We start from the raw sequence: 25,308 nt of genomic DNA, 5'->3' as shown, positions 1-25,308 counted from the left end.
ATCGATCGTAACCAATTTTAGTTTTTGTTTTTATTTTTTTCTCTTATTTTTGCGGTGTCTGTATTATTCTGTAAATACATTTGGTTTTTTAAATATTTTTTTACGACAAAAACATCAGGATGGAACTAAACTCTCTTTTAATTCTCCTCGAGGCTGCAGAGTACTTGGAAAGAAGAGACAGAGGTATTTAACCAAACAAAACATGTTAAAGAGGTTTACTATGTTGAATCTCTCTCTCTTTTTAAAAAGGATTTATCACTGTTAAGATGACACTGTTACTTGTGATTAAGTTATATTGGACGTGCTCAGTGCCACAGTGCAGGTATGATGTCACTTTGGAAGGGCTGACACTATTTTCAATGCCGGCTGTAAGCTGGTACCCTTTCTGAGCAAGTGAAACCGAACTTAAATAGTCCTTTACACAAAAGCAGATTAGATTATTAACACTTGTTATTAATGTACATCCAAAATCGACAGTTAAACTCCGAATAGCCGTTGTGGGTGACGAACTGTCAATTAAACGTAGGCTGTTGGTATCAGACATGTTTCACTCCATATTATTAATAATCTTTATACATTATATTTGTTTGGAGTTGTTACATAGGAATATAACAGAAAAAATATCACACTCATACATTGTCATGCTTATGTGGATCGGATGATCACTTATCAAATCACATGTTTTGTTGAATTGACTACGTCATTACGAACCTTGACAGTTGTCCGATATTCAGTAAATTTAACCTTTCTGTAATTAACTTGTTCACCAGACCTTGATGTACATATTTTAATGCTGATTTTGTTTACTTTGTCAATAGAAGCAGAACATGGTTACGCTTCTGTTTTACCGTTCAATAGCGACTTTTCCAGAAAGAAAATGAAAGCATCGCCAATTTCAAGAAAAACTCAGAACAATAGGTAAATATAACCATGTTTGTAACGGTACAGAAGTAGTTATTATCCACCTTCAATCGATCTGTTTATTCTCAACGATGTAATAGCCATTTTTCTTGTTGGGCTTGGCTCTCTGTTTTGATCTCGTATAAACACTGCCACGCGTACAGCATCAAGTTTGCTGCTCCCACTTTCTCTAAGCTTCTGCTTCAATCTCACACTAACACTCTCTTCAAAACGAAATCACGCTTTCATTTCACCAGATCTGCTCATTATTTTCACGCAACACATTAACAAAACTTTTCCGTTGCTTGAGGTGTAGTAACTCGTGATGACTCGCACGTCCAGTCAGTATTGAAGCAATACAGCATGTTTTCACTCTCACAACTCGCCCTTGTGTGTCATCGTTTCTGCAAGAGTTGTTTTTGCTATATTAAGTCCTAGACAAATTAGGAAAACTAGACGGGCTTCTGCGTGTCCGTCTTTTAGCCTATATCCAGTTATACGAGGATCTACTTTTCCCTTATATAGCATAACTCTTTTCCTGCCCTCTCAGCTGAGTTCAGACTTTAGATTGAGTATTGTTTATTCGTTCAGGAAAAATTACCAACCTGAAAAAAACTGAAAGCTTTATGAACACAACAGTAAACTTGGCCAAGGTACTAAAAGTTCATTTTTCCTGAATGATGATGGTTCTAGCGATTAGTAAGAAACAAAACTAAAGGGGGAAAAAAAACAGGTTACTTAGGGACAAGTTAGCATGTATAGTTAGCATGTTTCTCAACTGTTGCCATTTAAGTATTCTCTTTTAATTAACCCTGTTCATTTATTCCAGATAACACTAGAAACTCCGCGATCGTAAGAAAAACTCTCTTAAGACACGTATCGTTTTTGCTGAGTTGTCATATGATTGTAGCTTGAGTTTTGTGGAGGGAGAGACCTCTTTCTTTGGGAGGGAGGGAGTTTGGAACAGGGGTATGTGGCACTCGCAGGTGGGTGTGGTAGCAAATAGACAGATGCCTAGAACTACAAGAGCTGCCAGCAGTTCCCCCCCTTGCCTTCTGCGCCCTCCTTCTCCAAACCCCCCAGGCTTAGCAAACAGAGTCAGACCCCTGTGTGTAAGTGTATGTGTGTGTGTGTGTGTAGGCCAGACAGACTTTCCCTCCAGATTCTACTAACGGTTAAGCCCATAGCTGCAAGTCAAACGCAGTCAGTGAGGTTCCCCTCCCCCATTTTCACACAAATAAGTGGCAGTGAAGGAAAAGAGTCAAGAAAACTTAGGAAAGGAACTGAAAATTGATGGAACCAAATTAGGATTCCCATCAAGTCTTGCAAACGGCTAAAACAGCCACAGTCGTGCAGACCCATAGGCCGTGTCTGTTTTGATCACAAGACTGCTCTGCAAGCATTTATTTTCTCTCTCTTTCTTTCTTTCTTTCTCTCTTTCTTTCTTTTCTTTTTTTTTTTGTCTGAAGCTGCTCCCAATGATACTACAAAATTTTAACTGTAGTTGTTAAAATGTCTCTTCTTGCACATGTTTTTACTCCTAGCATGATACATGTAACTCAAGGTTAAAGCGTTTCCACGGCCTGTTTGTGTACGAAGAAAGAAGAACTGATCTTGTGTTTCCTTGTTTACTTAAAGGCTGCTCTTAAACAGGGACTAGAATTTGCAGCGGCTGCAGACCTTGTGTTTTGCTTTGTTTTTTTAATTTCCCCCACAGCGTGCTGTATCAAACAAATCAATCTGATTGCTTCTCAACATCAAAAAACAAAAAAACAAAACAAAAAACAAAACAAAAAGCAAGCCGTGTTTTTCGTCTTTAAGTTCTGGATCCTTAGTTTTTTTGTTTTTCTTTTTCTTTTTTTCCTGGGCTCCAGTTCCACGGCCTATCGCATTATAATGGCATATTTATTACACAGGCAAAGGCAAACAAACATTTTTTTGTTTGTTTGTTTGTGTTTATTTTTATGAAATTACAAGATGGCATCCTTCAATTTGACCCAGCTTTCTGTATCTTTGAAGCTCTTCAGATGAAAATATTTCTGTCGACGTACGGTGTGCTGTATCCCACTCTGCCATCACACGCTGGTAACTGAGGGACACTCAAAGGCATTTGCATCCATATCATATCTTATATAACTGGCCGTTCGCCAGCGTGATGTGAAACGTTGGGACGACACGGCCGGGCATAGCGTGGCACGGCTTGGCATGGAAGTGGGAGGGGTCTCACCCCCCCCACCCCCCCACCCCCGGTCCATTTCCTCCCCAAAGCCCTAAAACCGTGCTCATCCTTCATTTGCACGCGTTTGAATATGAGTACTTCACAAGCAAGATGGGGGGGGGGGGGGCGATAAAAGACTTCCTCTGCGTGCCCTCTGATTCTGAACAAGAAGTGTGTCTCTCCCCCCCCCCCCCCCCCCCCCCCCCCAACAAACCGGGACTTGTTTTTTTTTTTTTTTTGCCGCAGCCCATGGGAAAACCGTTCCTTTCTTTTTTCTTTTTTTTTCCTTTTTTTCCAAATGGGGAAGTCTCTCAGATGTGTCGCTGCGGTACGAGAGAGAGAGAGAGGGAGAGAGAGAGAGAGAGAGAGAGAGAGGGAGACAGAGAGAGAGAGAGAGAGAGAGAGAGAGAGGGAGAGAGAGAAAGAGAGAGAGAGAGAGAGAGAGCTGTAAGTCAGAGGGATGAGACGGTGTCAGGACTCGATGTGCCAGTTAGTCCGATCGTTTTGTGTCGCCGAGCCGTGCGCTCGTCCGCCGGTTGTCTTTTATGTTACCGCACCTGCTTACAGTAATGAAAAACAAGTCCACACACACATACACACACACACACACACATCAATGCAAGTGGTACTTTTGAAGCACTGAATGACTGGCTGCGCTGCAGTTTGCTGTGTTTTTGTATTTTTACGGCCTGGAACCCCCGTCACTCTCTCTTTTTTTTTTTTTTTTTTTTTTATGAATGGAGTGTTTATTTGGAAGCAGTTTTAATTTCGCTCAATCTGAGCCCTTGGTTCCCATTGAATTTGGCTCTAAAAATGGTTCGGGAGGAGCGGCATGCTGCAGTGCCCTGGCAGTTTGTACGTGTTCAGTATTGGCCGGTGCTCTAGTCCAGTCAGCAAGGCCTGATTGTGTGTGTGTGTGTGTGTGAGAGAGAGAGATGTGCAACATCCCCCTCTCCGTAGGCCCTCTCCGTCCTCCGTCAAGATCACAGGCAGATGTCACACACATATGGAGATATAAAAAAAAAAAAAAAAATAAAGGAGGGGGGGTCGGGGGGTCGTTTGGTGCGTGACACCGAGCTCGTTGCGAAAAAAAAAAAAAAAAAAAGACGAGCGCTCGAACCAGAGGAAAACCCGGAATTTGCCAGGATCCCTCAAAGCGACGTTTATTTCTGGAATTTCTTAACACGATCCCCCCCCCCCCGCTTCCCGTCTCGCAAGGTCCAAAGGAGGTCTGTCCGAAACCCAGAGGTGCCGAATGTGCTTCGGGTCAAGGCCTTGTTGAAAAGAGCTTTTTTTTTTTTTTTTTTTTTTTTGGGCCTTTGTTTTTATTTTTAGCTGTATTATTATATGTGTCAGTGTAGTGTGCCTTTGCAAAAATGTATGGCGCTTGGTTGAGTTTTGCATGGCGATCCCATCCGAATGCATTTCTGATGCTCGAAGACGGAGGACCCCAAAATAAAACAGGCCACGACACAAAAGCCCACAACGTAAACCAGCCCTTTTCTTTTTTTTTTTTTTTTTTTTGGCGAGGATGGGGGGGTCCTACCCTCCTGTCGCCCTTAACAACGGACCTTCAGGTGAGATGCTGGGAATTTATGGTCCGCGCGTCCCCAGCGGGGTGCATTTCCCTTTGATCAAAATGCGTCACATCTCGACCAATCGCGGGCCGGCGTGCATATGGTGTGGACAGATAAAGGCGCGACTGTCATGACCCTCTTCCTGGGTGGTAGCTAAGCTGGCGCAGAAAAATCCTGTGAAGGGGTAGAGGCCTCGTCCTCACCACACGACTGGGTGGCACCGGCCTCGCTGGGCTTTTTAGAGCAATCAGCATCTTACAGACGCGGCCGTCATCATGTCGTTTAATTTTTTTTAATTTTGTTTTATTTATTTATTTATTTTTAATCTGACGGGTCGACGACAGAATGACTTCACGGTCTCTGACCCGACCGCGATCGTAACCTTGTAACATACGGGTCATAACATAACGCTCTTCACGCCGTTTTCTCTTTTCTCCATTTTTCAGCCCCCATTCTCAAACTAAAGAAAATGAAGCTATAGTATAAGAAATACATTGAAACATTCTCTCGCATGTCTCTCTCTCTCTCTCTCTCTCTCTCTCTCTCTGTCTCTCTCCCTCTCTCTGTCTCTCTCTCTCTCTCTCTGTCTCTGTCTCTCTCATTTTCCACAAGCCTGACATAATAACACAGCTGATATTAATTGCAGACTTTAGCAGCTGTTGTGTAGCACTCATCCATGTCTCTTGTTTATTTACCTTTACAGATCATCGCACAACGAGCTGGAGAAACACAGGTAAGCAAACTGCTGTTTCGTCTGTCCTTTTTGTCTGTCTTTTAGTCCGTTTTTGTGCCTCTCTCTCAGTGTCGTCTCAATAGCTATTGGTCAGTTTCTCCCCTGCGCGTGCGTTTCCTCGTTAAACTACCTGCAGACTTTCCCTCGAATTCAGCTTTAGATGTATCGTTTTAATGTAGCCAGCCACAGTGTCGCACGCTGTAACTGCAGATCAGACGAAGGTTTGAGGCTCTCTCGTGTGCAAGATCCGATCAACTCCTTCGTGTGCCTGTAGAAAAGCAACATGGTTAATGTGATTTCAGAGAGAACCTTTACTTTTATTAGATTTTCTCTTTTTTTTTTAATCATTTTGCTGTTGAAAGTCGTTACCTTGTATGGTAGGGGTACCCTGGCAATAACTCAGTAACTTTATAATCTCACATGCCTTAATGTGGAGGGGGGGGGGGGGGGTTTTTCGGAGGGGTTTGAGTATGGGTTTTGAGAGTTGGGTTGTGTGTTCCATGCCAGAACCTCGTCTCTCAAGTTTGAACTTCCGATAGTGAGGAGAAAACAAAGGAAAAACCAACCAGGTGCAACAAAACACTTTATGCAAAATAAAAATTGGCTGCTTTCGAGCCGTTCTGAGAATAGTATCTCTCGAAAAAGGAATATATATCGTATGTTTCAAGAGGGTGACTCAGCTAAAGATCACAGGTAGGACTCCCTAGTCCCTTGTGACTCAACTTTGTACTGTCAGTTACGAGCACACAGGAGGTGGAGTGTGTGTGTGTGTGTGTTTGCGTGAGACGCTGTCACTCGTGTGGAGTTTGCTGGTCACATGCTCGAGGCTGAGTAATTGATGTCTGTGGTGGAGAGAGAAACATGTGAGGGCATATCCTTACCCAGACCAGAAAGAAAGAGAGAGAGAGAAAGAGAGAGAGAGAGAGAGAGAGAGAGAGGGAGAGAGAGAGAGAGAGAGACAGAGCGCTTAGTCGGCTGTCGTGTCTGTCGAATCCTTTACAGAAGTTTATCTGCAACTTCTTTGAGAGAAAGAGAAGCTGTTCAATGGGACGGGTGGTGGTGGGGGGGGGGGGGTGTTGCCAGTAAGACGATTCCATAATCATCTCCTCACAAGCAATGTGTGGCCACAAGTTTCAGAAGGGGGCTTTCAGTTTTTTCGAAATCTCTTGAAACACACGTCTGACTTCTAGCTTTTATCTTTTGTTTTTGATTTTTTTTTTTTTTTTTTTTTTGGGCAACATCAAGACTAACTTTAAAAATAGAAACAACAGGTTTTGAAATCACTCAAACTGTCTAACACATGGGGATTTAGCCCCCCCCCCCTCACTCAGAATATACAGTGAGAGAAAACACACCCAATACTTTTCAATGAGAGAGCAGTTTCATTAAAGAGGGCACTGTGAAAACGTTTAACACATGTCTTGCAGCATTTTCCTGCTGCAAGAGCGAAAGACAGAAATCGAGAAAGAGAGAGAGAGAAAGAGAAATGAGAGAGAAAAGAGCAGAAGTGCTTTGGAGTTAACAAGGTTCGTTATCCTTTTCCCCCCCTGCCCGTCTCTGTAGTCGGAATAGCGCTGACTTTGGCCGTGTGACTTTAGCCAGAGTGCCACTGTGGCGCTGTTGACAGCGTTGGGAAAGGGTACGGAGGAACGCGCCGTCCCTAAGCCCAGCCGTTCTCCACGCCGGTGTTTATCTCCCTTAAAAGAAAACAGCGGCTTCCTCAGCGCCGTCGTGGTGCCTCTCCGCCAAGGCATCCAGAAATGTTTATGACGTCGTCTCAAAACGTAAGCGAATAAACGGTTAAATAAATAAATAAGCAAAAAAATAAAACCACAGGTATCTTTCTTTTTTTTCTTTTTTCTTTTTTTTTTTTTTTTTTGGTAGCGTCGACAGAATCGCGAAGCGTTCCTGTTAAGGAACGAGTCCAAACTTGTGGCCAAATTAAATGGTTGTTATGGTAACGGCAGTGACGCGTCACGTGGTGCTCCGTATGGTTTGCGGTTGCGGATTGTGCCCGAACTTCTGTGTTGACGAGAGCAGCCGGGCAGAGATAGTATGACACGTGCTCCTTCTGCTTGGCCATGCCAGTTTTCTTGCATTGATCGACAGATCTCAAAGGGTTCGTAAGTTTTTATAGCTTGACAGTTTAATTATATTTGTACTCTGTACTTTACCGTCATGAGGAACGTTTGAGTCGACATTCGGGCCACGTCGTGTCGCCAGCGTGCCCGCCTTCCGGGGACCGATATCTGCGCGATCATTTTCAAAAGGCAAAAAAAAAAAACCCCACTTGTATTGAGAAAATCTATACATCTTGCCTGCTGTCCCGGTCAAACCAGTTTATTAAGGGCATAACCAGTATATGAGGATTCACTCATTTGACAAAAATCTGCAGTAATCCTTAGAATCACTCCCACTAAGTCCATACCCCCACACAACCCACAGAAGCTACACTGTAGCAGCAGTGCTTATTTTAGCCGTGAGTCAGCCTGTTTTCATGATTGTCACGTTTTCGGAGAGGCTGTTCGGGCAGTTCGCGACCCAAAACTACTTTGCGCTTGTAGGCGTCTCACAGTCTTTCTCTCGTGGGCGAGGCAAATGTATCTGGAATCAGTCTCTTGTTTATCAGGCCGGTGGCTTGGCAGGTGACAAAAGAAACCCGTACGGGGCATCTAGCAGCCCTGCCGATCTGACGGAAAGGCTTTGGCAGTTGGAGATAGGTGTGTCTGGCCCTGCTTTCCTAACCATTGTGCGCCGACTCTGCCGGGTGATGGCCGGCGAACTTTGCGGGGAGCCTTTTCCCGCCGTAAGCTTCTGCAGGCTTTTGATGCAGCGGCCTCTCAGCTCTGTAGGGTTTTACCAAAGAACTGGGATTCTGCTCTCTCTCTCTCTTTCTCCACCTATCTCTCTCTCTTTCTTTCTGTCATTACTTGTTACAAACAGTGAGAACCATAGAGACACGTAGTCTCTGCTGGCACTGCTTCCTTCCTCTTTACCCATTATACTCCTTCTTCTCTCACCCTTGTTTCTCTTTCATTCTTTCAATTTTTTTTCTCTCTTTTTCTTTTTTTGCTATCTTGGTCCATTCCAAACTCCGCCCTGTCGATTCGCCTTGATAGTCTCCATTTCAGGTGGGTCCTGAAAGTCGTAAAAGCTTTTGGTTTCACACACCATCACGCACCTGTTTACAGGAAGGAACTTAAGGACGATGCACGGTCACGAGCAGATACTGGGAGACACTGGGAGGAGTTGTTTGTTAACACTTATAATTGTTGCAGGATTAGAAGCTTTATTTTTAGCCCTTGCACGCGTTGTCCTCTGTTGTGGAATGTTAGGTTTCCTGTCTCTCTCTCTCTCTCTCTCTCTCTCTTTCGAGTAAGCAAACCAGAGAGTTTCTTTTATTTGAAGGAATGCGATGACGCGTGGTCTGACGCTCTAGCGTTTGACAGACGTGCGGGAGGCGTGCCCCGGCTGTCGATAATGAATCCTGACCGGTCGTAGATAAACTCAGAGGAGGCCGGCATCTCAGACTTTAAGAAAGAAATGACGGGAGTCCCCCCCCGCCCAATACGTGTGGTAAAGAATCCGAACGAGGAGCCGCTGTATCGAGCAATTCGCGGCTGTCTGATCTGCTCTGCGACAGTGTTTATCGTTATCTGAGAATGGTGCGTTCCCGCTGTGATAGATGGCTTGTTTGGCATCGGATAACCCTCCACTCCCGCCGTGTCGCTCATGTCGTGATACGAAGCCAATAGCAAGACGCCCGCCGGCTCTTCTCCAAGGGGCTTGTCTCTTTGAGACAAGGAGAAAAGAGAAGAAAAGGGAGGGGGGAGGTAGTGAGCGTGTCGGGGGGGGGGTGGCTGGCATGCTACCTCACCTCTGTTCTACTCTTTCATGAGAGACCACATCTGTTTTTTCTGTCCGACACCCCCCCCCCCCCCCCACTACCTCCACCCCTCCTTCATCGCTTGCTCTTGGATCTCTCTCTCTCTCTCTCTCTCTCTCTCCTTCGGTCTTTGTTTCTTGCTGGCTCTGGTGCTGGCTGGTCTTCTCCGCTGAGTCAGCAGGAACCCGAGGAGCAGCAGAAGGAGGAGGAGGAGGAGGAGAAGGACGAAGGCCCTGGAGCCCCACTCGCAGTGGGCCTTCTCCTTTTCTCCTCTACACTGAGCTTGTCCTCCCTGGCTTTTTCTTTTGCACTCTCACTTTTGGAGCAGTACAGAACAGGGCTAAAGGGGGAGCGAGGTCGCTGAAAGAGGAGGTGGAGGAGGAGGAGGGGGAGGAAGAGGGTCCGCCTGGGCCGGGAACGTTGTCCAGAGTCTCTGGCTTGCCCTCAAACAGTCTTCCATCGGAGAGAGAAAGTCATCCGATACAATGAAAATAGTCTTTGTATGATCCTGCTATCCTTTTGATTTGACAGTGTGTTTGGGAAGGGGCGGAGGTGTGGTGGGGGGTGGGGAGGAGGGGGGAGTTTACTGTGTCAAAGAGAGTTTAACTGTGTCGGTCACAAGGTTCACAGAGAGCCCTCTGGGTACGAAGTTCAGAGTTGATTTTTTTTTGCTGAGTTTGTGGCTGTTGTACCACGGGTTATCTCTGTTCAAACCAGCTGTTCTTCTTTGCACCTTTTTGTCGAACACCAGCCCCAAGTACCTGTTTGAGTAATTGCCTTACCTTGTAGGCCTAGTGTCTGTATGCTTACATTGCATAAGTCATTGGTTGGCTCGTCTGAGCTTCATACAACGGAGCTCGTCCATGGGACTCAGGATGTGTCACGAGGAACAAATTCCGGCCGCTCTCCAGAAGGGTGAGACCGAAAGGTCGGCTGAAGGTGTGGAATTCAGCCCTTAGCTGAGGTCACCCTCTGATGAGAAAGACACCTCTGTCCAGGCCTCTGTAAAACTACTCGATGCCTCAAACAACTTGGCCTTTCACCTTTGTGTCTAATTTTGCAAACGGACAAAGGGTTACGTGTGTACGGGTATTTTCTGGAATGCGCGTATGTGAGTTTTTTTGTTTTTATGCCATGTCTTTCCCAAGGTTCCCATCTCGTGCGAGTGGATTTGTCGCAGCCTTTGGGCAAAGCATGCGGCGGTTTTTGTTCGATGTCTGTAAATCTTTTTTTTTTTTTTTTTTTTTTTTACTGCCGAGCAGCAGCTGATCCCGCACCTCATAAAAAAAAACGACAGTTTAGCCCGACGTTTTAACCGGTCATGAAATCGCACTGCGGAGGCGCCAGCGAAAGGTGTTTGACAACGAAACGGAGATGGCAAAGAAAGAAAGAGAGGAAGGAAGGTGTGTGAAAAAAGGTGAAAGAGAGGGAGAGCTGAACTGGACGGAGAGTGAAAGAAAGAGCGCGGCGCGAACGCGAGAGGTCGAAACGGCGCGTCGAGGGTTTTTTTTTTTTTTTTTTTTTTTGCGAACGCAGTAGTGTCTCAGCGTAGCTCGGAGGCATGGAGGGCCTGTCAAACGACGCTGATCTATGAGCGCAGACTGAAATTCGGGTCAGACACACATACGCAGGAATGCAGAGTTGTGTAACAGGGAGGGAGGGAGGGAGGGAGGGGGGAAGGAGCGGAGGAGGGGTGTGATTGGTTGTAAAACGTTCAAGGGAAGTTTTCAGCCACATCACCAACCCCTGAAAAATGCTTGCATGGTTCAACGAATTCAAACTCAGTATTGCCATTCATTTTGTTTGCTTCCCTCGAGAAACAGTCCAATTTACACAGTTCTTAAGAGCATCAAACTGGCCAGTCGTTGCTGTAAAACAAACACCTGCACTGATCTGTGTTGTTGTTGTTTTTTTTTTGGGGGGGGGGGGGGGGGGGGGGGGGGGTCAAACTGAACACTTTTGTCACCTTAAGACATTATGAAAATTTGTAAACCAAGAGTTTAGCCGAATTTTCGGCTGCCATTCTCAGACCTCCTGCAAGAGGAAATATGCTATTGTACGCCGCATTCTCTCTTTCTCTCTCTCTCTCTCTCTCTCTCTTTCTTTCTCTCTCTCTCTTTCTCTCTCTCTCTCTTTCTCTTACTTTGGAACAGTGTAGCAAGGCCCAGGCAGGCTTCCACACGGAGCAAGGGCACACCAGGGGAAAGCTTAGGTTACACAGTCTTACTGGGTCAGTTCACGTTAATCATTCACAGAGTTATAAAATCAGACCTGGCCCATGTCACTGTGTGGTTCTCCTTCTGGAGGTACGGTGTTTACTGCACTCAAAAACCTTCACCCTAGAGTTTCACTGCAGTACCCCGCCTCCCCCAACACACACACACACACACACACACAGGTGTTTTCGTTTAGCCCACTTTTCTTATGATTGATAGGACTGAATATGGCTACAAAGGATCGAGGAATGAAGCCAGAGCGGCTGAAAGGGAAAACGGACCAAGGACCTGAAGTATTACTTCAGCCGACGAAGAGAGACAGAGCCAGAGAGAGAGAGAGAGAGAGAGAGAGAGAGAGACGGAGGAAAAAAAAAACAAAAAACGAACTGGTTTTGCTGACATGCGACGCCAACCATTCATTTCAATCAGCACTGGCAGAAGTTAAGGATAGATCTTCGTGTTTTTTTTCTTTTTTTCTCTCTCTCTCTCTCTTTTTTTTTTCTTCGGCTCTCTCTCTCCAACATCTGTTTTTCGCACAACAGATGTAAGTGGAGCAAGAGACGACTGGAATCTGACAGGGCTTTTTTGTACCTGGAGGGTTTCGTACAGAAAGCCAAACTGTCAGTCCTTTGCGAACTCAGTGGAAATTTCACTCTATTATCCCCACCGTGGCTGTAAACAGGTGGAAGATTATTGCGATTTTTTTTATGGTATCATACACCAGCTGACTCATGATTACGGTTTCCGTGTAGAGCAGCGAGGTCCTTTTTTTTAGGGTTTTTTTTTTGAACACTTTATTGCTAAGTCAGACACATCTTCTTGTTTATGGTGTTTTGGTCTGTCAGTAAGTGTCCTTCGTGTTCGTGTGAAAATGTAACCACACACACACACAAACACAAAGAAAGGGCTTGTTCTTGTTGCTGTGGTCTAGCTTTTTTGAGGTGGGTGCATGTACGGGGGGGGTGGGGTTGGGGGGGTTGGCTCATCTGTCTGACACCACAGACAGTCTTCACCACATCACACGTCATTTCAGGAGGGGGCGGGGGCACCCCCGACAACGGAGCGCAAACGGCGGACGCGAACGCCTAGGACAAGTGACAGTGCGTTATCTAAGAAAAAAAAAACTTCCCTTCCCCCAAACCCCACCAGTGTTGTCTTGTTATCTCTCATTTGAATTCTTTCTCTTTCATTTTCTCTCCTTCTTCTTTGTCTCTCTCTCTCTCTCTCTCTCTCTCTCATGTCTTAAGGATTGCACGGGATGGCTCTGTTTCTTGTTTTCCACTCTTTTAATCAGAGCTTTTCATTCTACTTAAATGTAAACATATGCAGGGCAGTGACACTGGGATGACAGACGGCTGTTGATGGCGCACTGCTGAAGGACTTGATGAGTGTCTACTTGCCTCAGGCAGAGTCTCTCTCTCCCTCTCTCTCTCTCTCAGTCTCTTTCTCTCTCCACTTCAATCTCTCTTTCCATCTGTTTTGTGTTCACCCTCAGCCTGCGGGCCAGATGTGGAACAATCTGGTGGTGACCAGGATTCCACTGCTTCGCCATAGCAACACACGCAAACCGCCCCCCCCCCCCCCCCCCCCCCCCCCCCCCCGACCACTAGCAAGCAACAAGACAGCGCTGTGTTCAGACGCATACATTCGCTCTCTCCCGGTGTTCAGACGCGTTCAGACCGCTGTGTTCAGACACGTGTTCATTCTCTACTGCTGTTAGTCAAACTATATCACATTTATGCATTGTCTCTATTATTTTTTTTGTTTGTTTGTTTTGTTTTGCTGTCTGTTTTTATTGTTGTTGTCAAAAAAGTCAGCAACTTTTTTTTTTTTTTCAAGTGTCTCCAATTACCTCTTTAATTTGTCAATGTGGTCTTCTTTTTTTCGAGTCAGTGCTAGCTTGTGAAATGGAGGGTTTTTTTTTTTGTTTTGTTTTTTGCTTAGGCAGCATAATTTTGATTCGCTGATGAATCTTGGTGCTAATTTGCGTTACATAGGTCAGCAATGTTTTTAACTTCATCGCTAAGGCCACTCGTGCCTCTAAACGTCCGGCAGACAGAACCGCTAGCGGCGAATGGTAGCTCTCTCGCGTTACAAGTCGGAGCTTTGCTAAACATTTTGAATGCGTCGGGTATGTGGAGGGGAACGCGCGTTTTGTACGTGGGCACAAACGTCTCTTGAGCGTTTGTCCTGTCTCTCTCCTCGAGAGGAAGCCGACTTCAGGTTCTCGTCCCAGAGTCAAAACAACAGTGAAAAGGCACAGCGGGGTCTGTTTTCCTCATATGCAGAAACGCAGCTAACCCAGTTATCTTGGCCGGCCAAGGGAAACAGCTCAGCGGTATTAGGGGATGACCTTTGACCCCGTTGGAACGAGCTGGCTCGGAGCCAGAGGGCCAAGAATGGCTCGTTCCTGCACATGCAGACCCCAGGAATGCACGCGGTTGTGGCAGGCTCATTAAACAGCCAAGCAAGTGTGTGCGTGTGTGTGTGTGTGTGTGAGAGAGAGAACACTCTGTTTGTGCCCTCTTTTCACTGACTCTTTTTGGCTCCTCGTGTAACCTTCTTGTAAACAATGGACCGTAAGTAGTCTGTGTGTGTGTGTGTGTGTGTGTGTGTGAGTGTGTGTGTGAGGTGGGGGGGGGGGGGGTTGTTCACATGATGGAGCCCGTCACTGAGCGCGTAAAAACTGACTAAATAAATTCAGCCGAGTCCCTTCTGTCCAGTTAGGCCTCAAAGTCAAGACATTTGACCTTATCTGTACGTTGCCCACAAATCCACTTCCCTCAGGTCTGCTTCACACCTTGTCAGGCCGAGACCAAGATAACATTATGATATTAAAACGCTTTATCAGGGTTATCAGAACAGGCGCGCGTGATACACGCGCACATGCATGAGGTCTGAATGCACGGACTAGCATTTGCACTGCATAGATTATCAACAGAAGCCGTGTGTTTGGGAGAACGCTGCTGCTGACTGCGAAAGAGGAAGATTTGTTCTGGTCTGACCAGCATGTGCAAGGGAGAGGTCACTTCCCCTGTGTGTGTGTGTGTGTGTGCGTGTGCGTGTGTGTGTGTGTGTGCGCGTGTGTGTGTTTGCGCGTGTGTGTGCGTGCGTGCGTGCGTGCGTGTGTTTGTGCGCGTATGTGCGCGTGTGTGTGTGCGTGTGTGTGTGTGCACACTGTGCCAGAACGAAAGCCAGAAATAAAAGCAAGCTTGTGAGAGAAACAGAACAGAACAGAAGAAGAAGAGGAAGAAGAAGAAGCGGCAGGTGGACACGAGAGGCGCTCGAAAGTAATCAGGTGCTCAAAACCCCCAGCCTCACCCCCACCCCCCGTGGATGTGAGTGGAGTGGCAGAAAAGCTAGCTTTACAGCCTTGTTACTGCCCATTACCGGCCGTCAGGGTCCTATAGCAAAACCCATCACAACCCACAGTGCCTTCTATTACATACACTAATGGTCTTTATAGTCCCATACAGACACACGCCCAAGCCATCTGTTCACGCCCTGCGTGGTAAAACGGTATAGCGACAGTTTATTGTGATGGTCTACCGGTATAGCTCAGTTACCGCGGAGGTAAAAAACGAAACGCCCCAAAATACAGCAGTTTTACGGTAAGCAGCTACGAGCCCAACTCCCGGTCGATTGCATAATAAAAGCTCCCTCAGAGCTGAACTGTAAGAATAATCTTTTGTTATAGCAAAGCGATGATCCTATAAGCCTGGTTGAAATAGATGACTTCTGTGCATTTTTTTTTTGTTGTTGTTGTTGTCGTTGCTTTTTGTTTTTTCGCGTTTCCCATGAACCGCCAAACAACTTTGTCTCTTTGTGTGCATGCTGGTCATGAGAAAACCTGTCCTAGCTTAAGTATTCTCCTTATTACTTGAGAAAGGCGGGGGGAGGCAAAACAAATCAGGAAAATTGGCTTTGAACTCGAGCATATGCGGGGGTTTGCCATAGGGTTGGGTGGGTGGTGGGGGGGGGGGGGGTTCTGTCTGACTTTCTGTATACAAGCTTTTATCGTATGCATGTCCGCCCTTGCTATGGCTGTTTTAGCCATCTGATAAACATTGCGTGACCGCGGGGCCGCTTTTAGGAATAACAAACGGAACGTGAGCGGCCGAACGGGCACCCTTAAAGCAAAACACATCAGTCGTCACGGCGCGAGCCCACACGTGTCTCATGCCTGTCATGTACTCTCGGCCCGTCGGCTCTCCGGAGAGAGGAGAGACAGAATACACGAACAACAGAGCCACAGTGCGCTCTTCCTCTCTCTCTCTCTCTCTCTCTCTCTCTCTCAGACACGCATCAGGAGACTGGACTGAAAGAGAGAGAAGAGAAAATCAGAGAGAGAGAGAGAGAGAGAGAGAGAGATTGTCTGTTGAGTACTCATTTTCCTGAAGCGTCGAGGCTTTGTTAGAAGGACTGGAAACCCTGCTGTAATGTCTGAAGAACTTCCTCTCCTATCTGTCGGAGACAAAAAGAAAACCTCTTTTTTTTTGTTGTTGTCTTTTTGTTTTTTTTGTTTTTTTCCAAGCGGCTCCCTCGACGTCACAAGCTCAGCCGCACCTTACACGCCCGTCTGGTGCGTGTGTGTGTGTGTGTGTGTGTGTGTGTGGCCGACTACAGGTGATGTCGCACGTGACGCAATGCCGAATGTGTTTCACACTGACTCACAGTTTGATTTTTAACACACACGCTTGCTTGTGATACAGTGTATTATAATGTCTGTATCCAGGCAGAGTAGGTTCAAATACACTCTGAATTTTCAGCAGTCCAAAGCAAAGTTGCAAAAAGATTTCGAAACTAACAATTGTTCTGATGGAGACAAATAGGAAGTTTTTTACACGTGGACGAATCTTTGCCAACAGGGCAGGAAACACGGTGTCGCGTTGTCAATAGAAACTACTCCAACTACTCCAGAGAACTAATGCACGTTGCTGCAGTCTGAACCTTCCCCCTGTTTAGTTATCAGAATTCTAATCAAGGCTGAAAAACAACAGTTAACTTTTTTCAAGCCCCACTGGAATCTTTCTGTTCACATTTTTGTGAAAAGATTTCAGATCTGCAAGACGATTGGCAAATTGGCCCCTCCTTTTTTTTTTTTTTTCTCTTGGAGTGTTTTTATAACTTTTGTGTTTTCTTCTGACGGATGCATTTGAGTTAACGTGAAAGTGGAAAATGTACACTGGATTTGTTTTTAAACGGCATTAAATGATCAGATTTTAACAGTGCTGGTGAAAAAAAAAATTCAACCGTTCACGTGTTTCGCTTTGATCCTTTCGCCGGTCTTGTACAGATTGAAACGAACCGCCAGCTAAAATATGAAGCAACAGCCACTCCCCCGTTTTAGTTTTCAACAATATGTCCCCCCCCCCCTCCCTAGTTTTCCTCTCTCTCGTTCTCTCTCTGAACTTTAAATTCTTTGCTCCATTCATCTGGTTCAGAGCCCTAAAAACACGCCTGTTTTTTCTCTCCAAACTCTGTGCTAGTGTGTCAGAAAACACAGGTGGGACCAGCACAGACTTATAGAACATAAACAGTAGTAAAAAAGAGAGAGAGAGAGAGAGAGAGGGAGTGAGTGAGTAAGAGGAGGTGTAGCAGCCTTGTTGTTTTTGGAGGGGTGTAAGTCAGAGGGGCCGTCTGCTTGCTCAGGTTTCTCTCAGCCGATGCTCACGAGAGAAAGAGAGAGCGAGAGAGAGCGAGCCCTGCCCCACCGCAGCTGAATACACGGAGCTCAATGGAGCCTTTCTCCAAGCCCAGGAGAAACTGCCTCCACCACTACATCAGATCCCCTGTCTATACTCCACCCATACCCCCCCCACCCCCCCCACCATCACCAACCTCTGACAGCCCCTTTCCTGCCTGTTTCCCCTGGCACTTGGCCAAGCGCTTCATGTGGCTCAGATTGGGACAGGTTTGAGGGAGGCGTCCACCCCGGTCCACTGAAAACACTTGTTCATCAGACAGGGCGAAATGGCAGGTTAGGTATTTGGAACTGTGGGGGGGGGGTGAGAGCTAGGGGAGAGCACAGAATGAAATTATGGGAGCATTCCATCTCACATGCACTCTCAGACACACACATACACATACACACACACACACACACACACACGAAGAATCTAGGAGGGGGGGTCAGGACTGTCTACACCTGTGAGGGGCTTTAAAAAAATGTTATTTTGAATGCGGCTGCTAAATTGGACACCCCCCCCCCCCCCCCCCCCCCCCACCTCAATCCCGGTGCATAGACAGGTTGGCTGCCTCTGTGACAGTTCCCGAGGGCTGAGACTGAGTAGAACTACTCTCCTGATGAAGTAAAGAGGGGGGAGGGTAGGGATTGGTTGGGCGTTGTAGGTGAGGGGCGTAGCACTGTCTCTGAATTTGCCTGAAAAACAAAAGACAATACCCTGCCCCCCCCCCCCCCCCCTCCGCTGTGAGGGCTGGGGTGAGGGGTGTCTGAGTTAGATGTTGGGTGTTGACTACACAAACACTCACAATAAAAGAAGTCTGGAGAGAGAGAGTGGAAAGCAGGTTACTACAGGACCTTAAGGCGTCAGTAGGTCGCTCTGAGAATCAGGGCATTTCCGGTGTCAAACTTTCTCTCTCTCTCTGTTTGTGTGTGTGTGTGTGTGTGTGTGTGTGTGTGTGTGTGTGTGTGTGTGTGTGTGTGTGTAGGTGTGGGTGGGTGGGTGTTTGTGCCTTTGCCCCAGGCGTTAGACCGAGGTGCGCCTGGTTCCTCGGCCAAACCTGGAGAGGCGCTGCTTTGTGATTAGGGAACTTGTGATGGCAAAGGACTCTGCATTCTGCCAGGCCAAAGGAGGCCTGCCATTGTTCCAGCTTGTTTACTGGTGAGCTGGAGCTGGTATGAAAAGAAGGGGGTTAGGAGACGAGATGACGGGTGGTGTGGGTGTGTGTGTGTGTGGGGGGGGGGGGTTTTAGTACCACATTTGGGTGAGATGAAAGAGTGTGTATATATTGATTATAAAGGAAGGTTCGTGCGTTTTACAGCCAGAGGGTGAATTACAACGTCGTTTTTCGTTCACGCAGAACATCTCAGGTTTCTGCTTGGCTTCGTTTAGAAGGAACACATGACACTGGGACCTAAAATGGGAGTGACGTAGACGAGATTTGTCCATGTAATTACAAATTGGTGTGTCATCCATTTAAAAAAACAAACAAAAAAAAAAAACGATTCCACGTTTCTCTCATTGTGGTGTCTGTGCAGTTCAGCTGGACTCGTTGGTTGACTTGTGGTTGGCCGCTTGGGCGTTCACGTTAACAGGAAGTCTCACGGGCCCGATGGTGTTTGCTTGGCCGAGAGCTTTTTTGTATGTGCAGCTAGAGCAGAAACGAGAATAGGCACGTAGGCAGGGACAAAGTCGTTTCTGGACCAATCGGTGTCCTTGCAGCTCTTGCAACGCTGGCAACAAGCCGCAGCTTTTTTTGAAGGCGCTGCAAGTCATGATGCGTCGTTGTGTTTTCATAAACATCCGGTTTTGAGTTTTGTTTTGTGTTTTTTTTTCCCCCCTGAATGTTACATTGAGGTCATTGTGTCAAAAACGCCCAATCTTCAGTGTGTGCTTTTGACATCATCGCTATGGAGAGGGAGGATGATTTGATGATGGATTTATGTTGTCATCTTTAAAAAAAAAAAAAAAAAACAACAAAAAAAAAAAAAACGAGAAAAGACCTCAACCAACGCTCTGAAACTTAATTACAGAAACATACGAGAGCGTCCTCCAGACGGCTCCGTGCCAAAGACGACGGGCGCAATTTCTAACTATACACTCAAGACACTTTAAGACACTTAAAAAAAAACGGTGTCTAGGGAAGTGCCCTCATTTAAAAAAAAAGAAAAGAAAGAAAAACATGTAAGTGGAAACAACCTGAAAGCAAGTTCGGGGAAAAAATGCGGACACATGCAACGTTAGCAAAACTCGAAAATAAAGCATTCGGTACATGTTTTTTTTTTTCCCCATGTATTTTGTTTTTAAAGTTAAATTTAAGGGGGGGGGGGGGTAGGCCTGCTTATTTTGCCAAATTTGTAAAGCTTTGAACTTGTCATGAGCGGACAGTTTGTATTTCGAGAGAAGCTTCTTTTGTTCCCCATGTTTTTGTGTGGCTTGCAACGCCAATGTTTGCCCAGTCTTTTCATTTGCGGTCTCATATTAATTTCTTAGCTCGTTAGCGGACACGAACGCTCGCGTGGTGACGTCAAAGGCGGGCAGGCCGAAAGATCAACCGGCCCTCTGACTCTTTTGTTACCGCGGTAACAACGTCAAAGCCAGTCGAACGCTATTATATAATGTTGTCCTAAGCGTATCGTGCAAGTACTCTGAGGTTACGCAACAGCCATCGTGTGTTTGTTTAGAAATTATTAAACCTGTCTGAGGGCGTGACCCGGGTTGCCAAATTAAAGCCGAGTTGCGTGTCAGAGTCTGTTTGCTGTCAGGTAGTCTGGATGTGCACCTTCGGTGGGTTAAGCATACATGCGTGAGAAAAACGAGTGCGTGTGTGTGTGCGTGCACTAGCTCAGCATTTACATGCGGACGTGTTAACAGCGCAGGGTCCCGATGTATAGGAGGAGAGAAGAGGGACGGTGTTGCCTTGACGCGTTGGATGTGTCCTTTTGAGATGCAGATGGGAAGTTTGCATTGCAAATGCAGTGAGACGCAATCAGGTCCCGTGATTTCAAAGTGGTCACTTACAGTTCAGTGGTCCCCAAGGTTTTTTTGTTTTGTTTTGTTTTGGTTTGTTTTTTTTTGTTTTTTTTGCCTGGGCCCCTTTAGGCAGATTTAGATCAGCGCCAAAGCTTGATTTAAGCTTCATTGAAACCTAACTACCTACTCTAGACGCCCTTATTCTGACACGCTGAAGAGGGTCTGCACAGATGTCTCAAGGGTTTTTGTGTATGTGTGTGTGTGTGTGTGTGTGTGTGTTGCGGGAGGGGTGTTGTATAGAGTTAAATGATTTGCATCTTTTGATTTGGGTATTACAACACAGGATCTGCATCTCTCTCTCTCTCTCTCTCTCTCTCTCTCTCTCTGCCATTCTTTGTCATACTCACCCCTCTCTCTCTCTTTCTCTCTCTCTCTCTGTCCCCCCCTTCTTTTAGACGTGCCAAACTGCGGTTGTACTTGGAGCAGCTGAAGCAGCTCGTGCCTTTGGGTCCAGACAGCACCCGACACACCACACTGAGCCTGCTCAAACGGGCCAAAATGCACATCAAGGTACCAAAGATTTTACTGTGTTACACTCAGTCTGCCTGTCCGTCACTCCATTAAGGCGGGACTTACAGGAGCTTATGCGAAGGAGCTGGCAGCGTTCAAACCCAGAGCTGTTCAGTCAGACCAGTCGCGACCAAAAAAAACCCCCCCCCCCCCCCCCAAAAAAAGCCAGCTGTGCTCTTCTGCTTTGACATCATTTACAGGCAAACAGGAAGTTAGTGAGGAACACTCCAGTCCACAGGAAGTACCTCTCTCTCTCTCTCTCTCTCTCTCTCTCTGTCTCTGAGAACTGCAGCCCAAATGATGTTTACCCTCCTGGGCAAGTCATACACCTAGTCTTTGACTCTGTCTCATAAAACTTTCTTAGGACCAACCCAATGCTTGGTTTAGACAGACAATCACAGGGTCACACATGCATAATATACAAGCATATTTCCATAATCTTGTGGTGGGGGGAGAATAATTGAACTTTCCATGCCTCTGGGTGCCTCTGGTCACGGCGGATTTTACATTTCTGCTTTGAATTAAGCGCAGTTTGGCCGGATAAAAAAAACCCTTACGGACGCGCTATCGGTTCATTGGCTCAGTGTTTACAGTCAAGCGACCGCGGCTGTCCGGTGTCAGTAACCTCCTTGAGGTTCTCACATGAGCCCATTTTTCTCAGAGAGGCTTTTAACAACAAAAGGCAGTGTGGGTGACAGTATGTGTGTGTTTGTGTCTGTGTGTGTGTGTGTGTGTGTGTGTGTGTGTGTGTGTGTCTGAGTGCATGTGTGCGTGCGTGCGGTTTCTGGAGAGTTTCGAGCCGAGAATTGTTAACTCTTCATTTCCTGTTTGTGCAGTGAAGCCTTTTGCTTGCTCTGTGACGTGTTTACTCAGAAAAAAAAAAAAAAAAAAATCCTGCACTTTTCTGAATATCCTCTAACTAGAATTCATTCTCGGTTTCAGTTCTGCCAGTGACAAGAGCTTGTTTTCGTATTCTTGGTATTTCTTTTTTTTTTTTTTTGAGAAAGAGAGAGTCAGGGTGACAGTACCTTGTCTGATGGGCAGAGATAGCGAGATGATTTCATGAGAAACATGACGCGACGGCCGTGCGCTAAAGAGCGATGGATGTCGTCTGCGTGTTCGACTCGACGCTTTGTGGTTTTGCTGACTAATGCGTCGTGTGTTTGTGTTTGTGTGTGTGTGTGATCTGCAGAAGCTGGAAGAGCAGGACAGGAAGGCTCTGAATGTGAAAGAGCAGCTGCAAAGAGAACATCGCTACCTCAAACGACGCCTGGAGCAGCTGTCTGTTCAAGGCCTGGAGCGCATACGCACGGACAGCATGGGCTCCACCATCTCCACCGACTCCGAGCAAGGTATTCCCTCGGCTCCCCGGCGAAACCGCGGAACCTGAGCTCGTTTATGAATACAGTTTGTAACCCCCAGTCTTACGATACCGTAACCACTGACAATCATTGACAGCCATAAGCAATGACTCATCGGTTAAACCTAAGAATGGAACTGCATTTACATAATCCTTCCATCCAAACGCGCTGCTGTTACGACTTTATCAATACAGGTTAGGTGTTGTATTATCTAAGCGTTGTCGCACTCTACCCCCATACATTCTCGGTGACTTATGTCACGTCCTCGCTGCGTTGGCTAATCAGCGGTGTCAAAGTCTCGCTCTGCTACCTTTGACCTCAGAAATCCACACGGTTGCCACCTCAGCTTTACGCTTCGTCTTGGCTGGTCATAAACAGTCACCGTTGGCTATTTCACCTCAGACTCAGGTTTTCCGCACAGTCGAACGCCTGTCTCACCCCGCCTTACCTGTCCGTCCCTCCCCCTGTCTTACCTCATCTCACTGTCGATGACTTGATTCGTGACGGCACCCTGATGTGAGGGAAAACAGGTCGTTTTAGTCACCGTATACGTCAGCTGTGAGACAGACAGGACAGCTGTCTTTATAGTACTCCTCAAAGAGAGACACACATACACACACACGCACACGCACACACACACACACACACATGCGTACGCACATACCCAAACACACACACATACACACATACAGACACATAGACAAACATATACTTAATGATTACAGGAGTAGCCATACTAAACCCCTTTCATGTCCTTCTCCTGTGAAATATAAAGAAATAAAAAGAGATTTAGCCATCAACCCCCCCCCCTCCCCATCTGCCCCCCTGTCTGTGCCCTGGTGCCCAGGGGGAGGTCTGTGCATTATGGTCACATTTCAGATGCAGGCCTTGCATGACCTCTTTGCCAAGGCGGTGATGGGGTCTGTTTACTAATCCGGTGTGTGATAAACATCTCGCGCTGTTTACCACTCCAGAGGATTAGCTGAGGTTGCACAAAGACAGCTCTGTTTGTTCGAAGTTAACGACCGCTCAAATCCCCTCCTAATCTAACCCAGCAGCGACGCGGGATCTCTACGCGCTTTCAAATTTCCCTTCCCATTTTTTTTTTTTTTTAAACAACTTCTCTCACCTCAGGATGCGTGTCAGTGATTGCACAGGCCCCTGTCTGGCCGGACGGCCCGCTGCTCCTCCGCCGCTGGTAATCACTTAACGAAATCTGGGGACTTTAGTAATACGCGAGCGTAGTAATGTGTAAGGTACGGGAGCGATGCCAAACTTCGCTCGTGTCCGTATATTTAGACCACCGAAAGGGGTTCTTACAAGGTCTCTCCACAGTCACGCTGTGTGAGAGTCATACGTTTCGAGGGGATTGCTAAGTTGTGAATTTGACTCAGTGAAGCTGACGTACGTGTATATAACTGGACTGAGCTTCGCCGATGCTTTTTTTTTTTTTCCCCATTTCTTTTTTTTTTTTTTTTTTTTTTTTTTTCGCCTTTTTTTTTTTGTTTTTTTTTTAAGGAGTATGAGTCATTTTGAGTTCCTGATTATCTGTGAAACTAAAAGTAAGACGTGCCAAAACTGCAAGGGCATGACCGAAATGAGTGTAGTTCAAAACCGCGACAGTCATCTGGGTAAACTGCCGCTGTCAATTCCATATCTCATATATTTGAACTCTTCGCGCTGCACGCTAAAGGGTACAGAACGTTCCCGGAAACAGGGTATCGATCGCTGAATGGAGATATTGACGAATGACCGAGAAGCACTCGGTTTAAATTTCTTAGCGTCATAAACTGGGTCCAAGTAAAAGAGGGAAATTTAGATGCTGTGAAACCGTGTCCGTGCAAGACTAAAATATGTGTGTATTTCTCTCCCTCTCTCTCTGTCTCTCTCTCTCTCTCCCTCTCTTTCTGCATGTGCAGAGGTGGACGTGGACGTGGACGTGGACGTGGACATTGAAGGGATGGAGTTTACACCAGGCGAAGGAGACAGCGTCGACAGTGTTAGCGACGTCGAAGACCACTACAGCCTGCAAAGCAGCTCCAGCGACGGCAGTTACATGCATTCCCACAGACTACAACCTCATATCTGCTAGGCCACGCCCTGCAACTGCCAGCCTGTCAGTCAGTCAAAACCTCGGCCCGCCCCTCCCCATCCCATCCTTCCTTCCTGCCCCCCCCACCCACTATCGGCTCCCTGCCCACCCACTCACACGCTCTCTCTCTTTCTCGCTCACTCACTTACTCACCCACCAGCCCAGCGGTCGACTCCCGGTGCTGACACCAGGAAAAGCAGTTCGCTGAGGTTTTTACTCATGATTTCCTGTCCCTAGACCACTCTCTGTCTCTCCAGCCCCGGTTTCTCCACTCATCCCAACGCCCTCCGGTCCCCCCCCCTCCCTAAAACACCCTTTCTCAACCCCTCACCCCCCCCTCAAAAAAACCCTGTCTACCTATTGCTACCACAATCTTCCTCAAAGGAGGTTTTTGTGGTTTAAATGGGGGCCTTTTTGTGGTGTGGCCTACAGCTCTGACATGTCAGTAAGAACTCTTAGCTTATACGTGTGTTTGTGTGTGTGTGTGTGTGTGTGAGCGAGAGAAAGAGCAAGTCATTTCCTCTCCAAAAAAAAAAAAAACCAAAAAGAAAAAGGAATTGGGCTGAAAAATAGACTTTTTAATAGACTTGGTTGGTGTCTTAAACTTGTCTTTTCCAAGTAGCACTCGGCACACTACACATTGCACTCAGTTTTCTGATTGAAGAGGCAGGGAAGACAACCAACTGAAAAGCACTTCACTCCTCCACAATATGTTTACAGTTTAAAACAACGACAACAACAACGATGACGTCGACAACAAAACCAAAATGATTCGTCTTGCATTTGGCTCAGTTGGTCTTCAGGGATCTTTTTTTTCGAATCTACAGGTTCGCGTCTTACTCGTGAGAGACGTAAGACGGTTTTTAAAACAACGGTTCGATTTGTAGCGTACGTGACCTGAGTTAAGCTTTATTTCGGGAACTCGTGGAAGCAAATGTAAAAAAAAAAAAAATCAGCCCTTTGACTTGTAACCTCTCGGTTCACTTCCTATCCTCATCACCACTCCACACAAATGACCACTATGCTGAACGGACGTACTGTCCTTTTGAACAAACTGATAACCTGCAGCCTTGAAAACCCTGTTTCAGAAAAAAAACA

The 25,308-nt window shown here is 46.5% G+C and overlaps 1 protein-coding gene across 2 annotated transcripts; it reads left to right on the top strand.

Annotated features, from left to right (window-relative positions):
* On the top strand, nt 1-25,308 carry mxd4 (MAX dimerization protein 4). Of its 2 annotated transcripts, none has more exons than XM_030788026.1 (6): nt 1-183; nt 819-918; nt 5,399-5,428; nt 20,643-20,757; nt 21,950-22,111; nt 24,064-25,308. In XM_030788026.1, exons 1-6 carry the CDS (start codon nt 120-122, stop codon nt 24,208-24,210), a joined length of 618 nt encoding a protein of 205 aa, XP_030643886.1. In that variant the 5' UTR covers nt 1-119; the 3' UTR covers nt 24,211-25,308. The 2 variants fall into 2 exon arrangements, with proteins under 2 accessions (XP_030643886.1, XP_030643885.1); XM_030788025.1 differs by having other exon boundaries at nt 3-183; nt 21,950-22,109; nt 24,038-25,308.

The sequence above is a fragment of the Chanos chanos genome, chromosome 11 (assembly GCF_902362185.1).
Source record: "Chanos chanos chromosome 11, fChaCha1.1, whole genome shotgun sequence".
NCBI lineage: Eukaryota > Metazoa > Chordata > Actinopteri > Gonorynchiformes > Chanidae > Chanos > Chanos chanos.
Note: the sequence above shows the minus strand (reverse complement) of the source record. Positions and strands in the feature narration are given on the sequence as shown.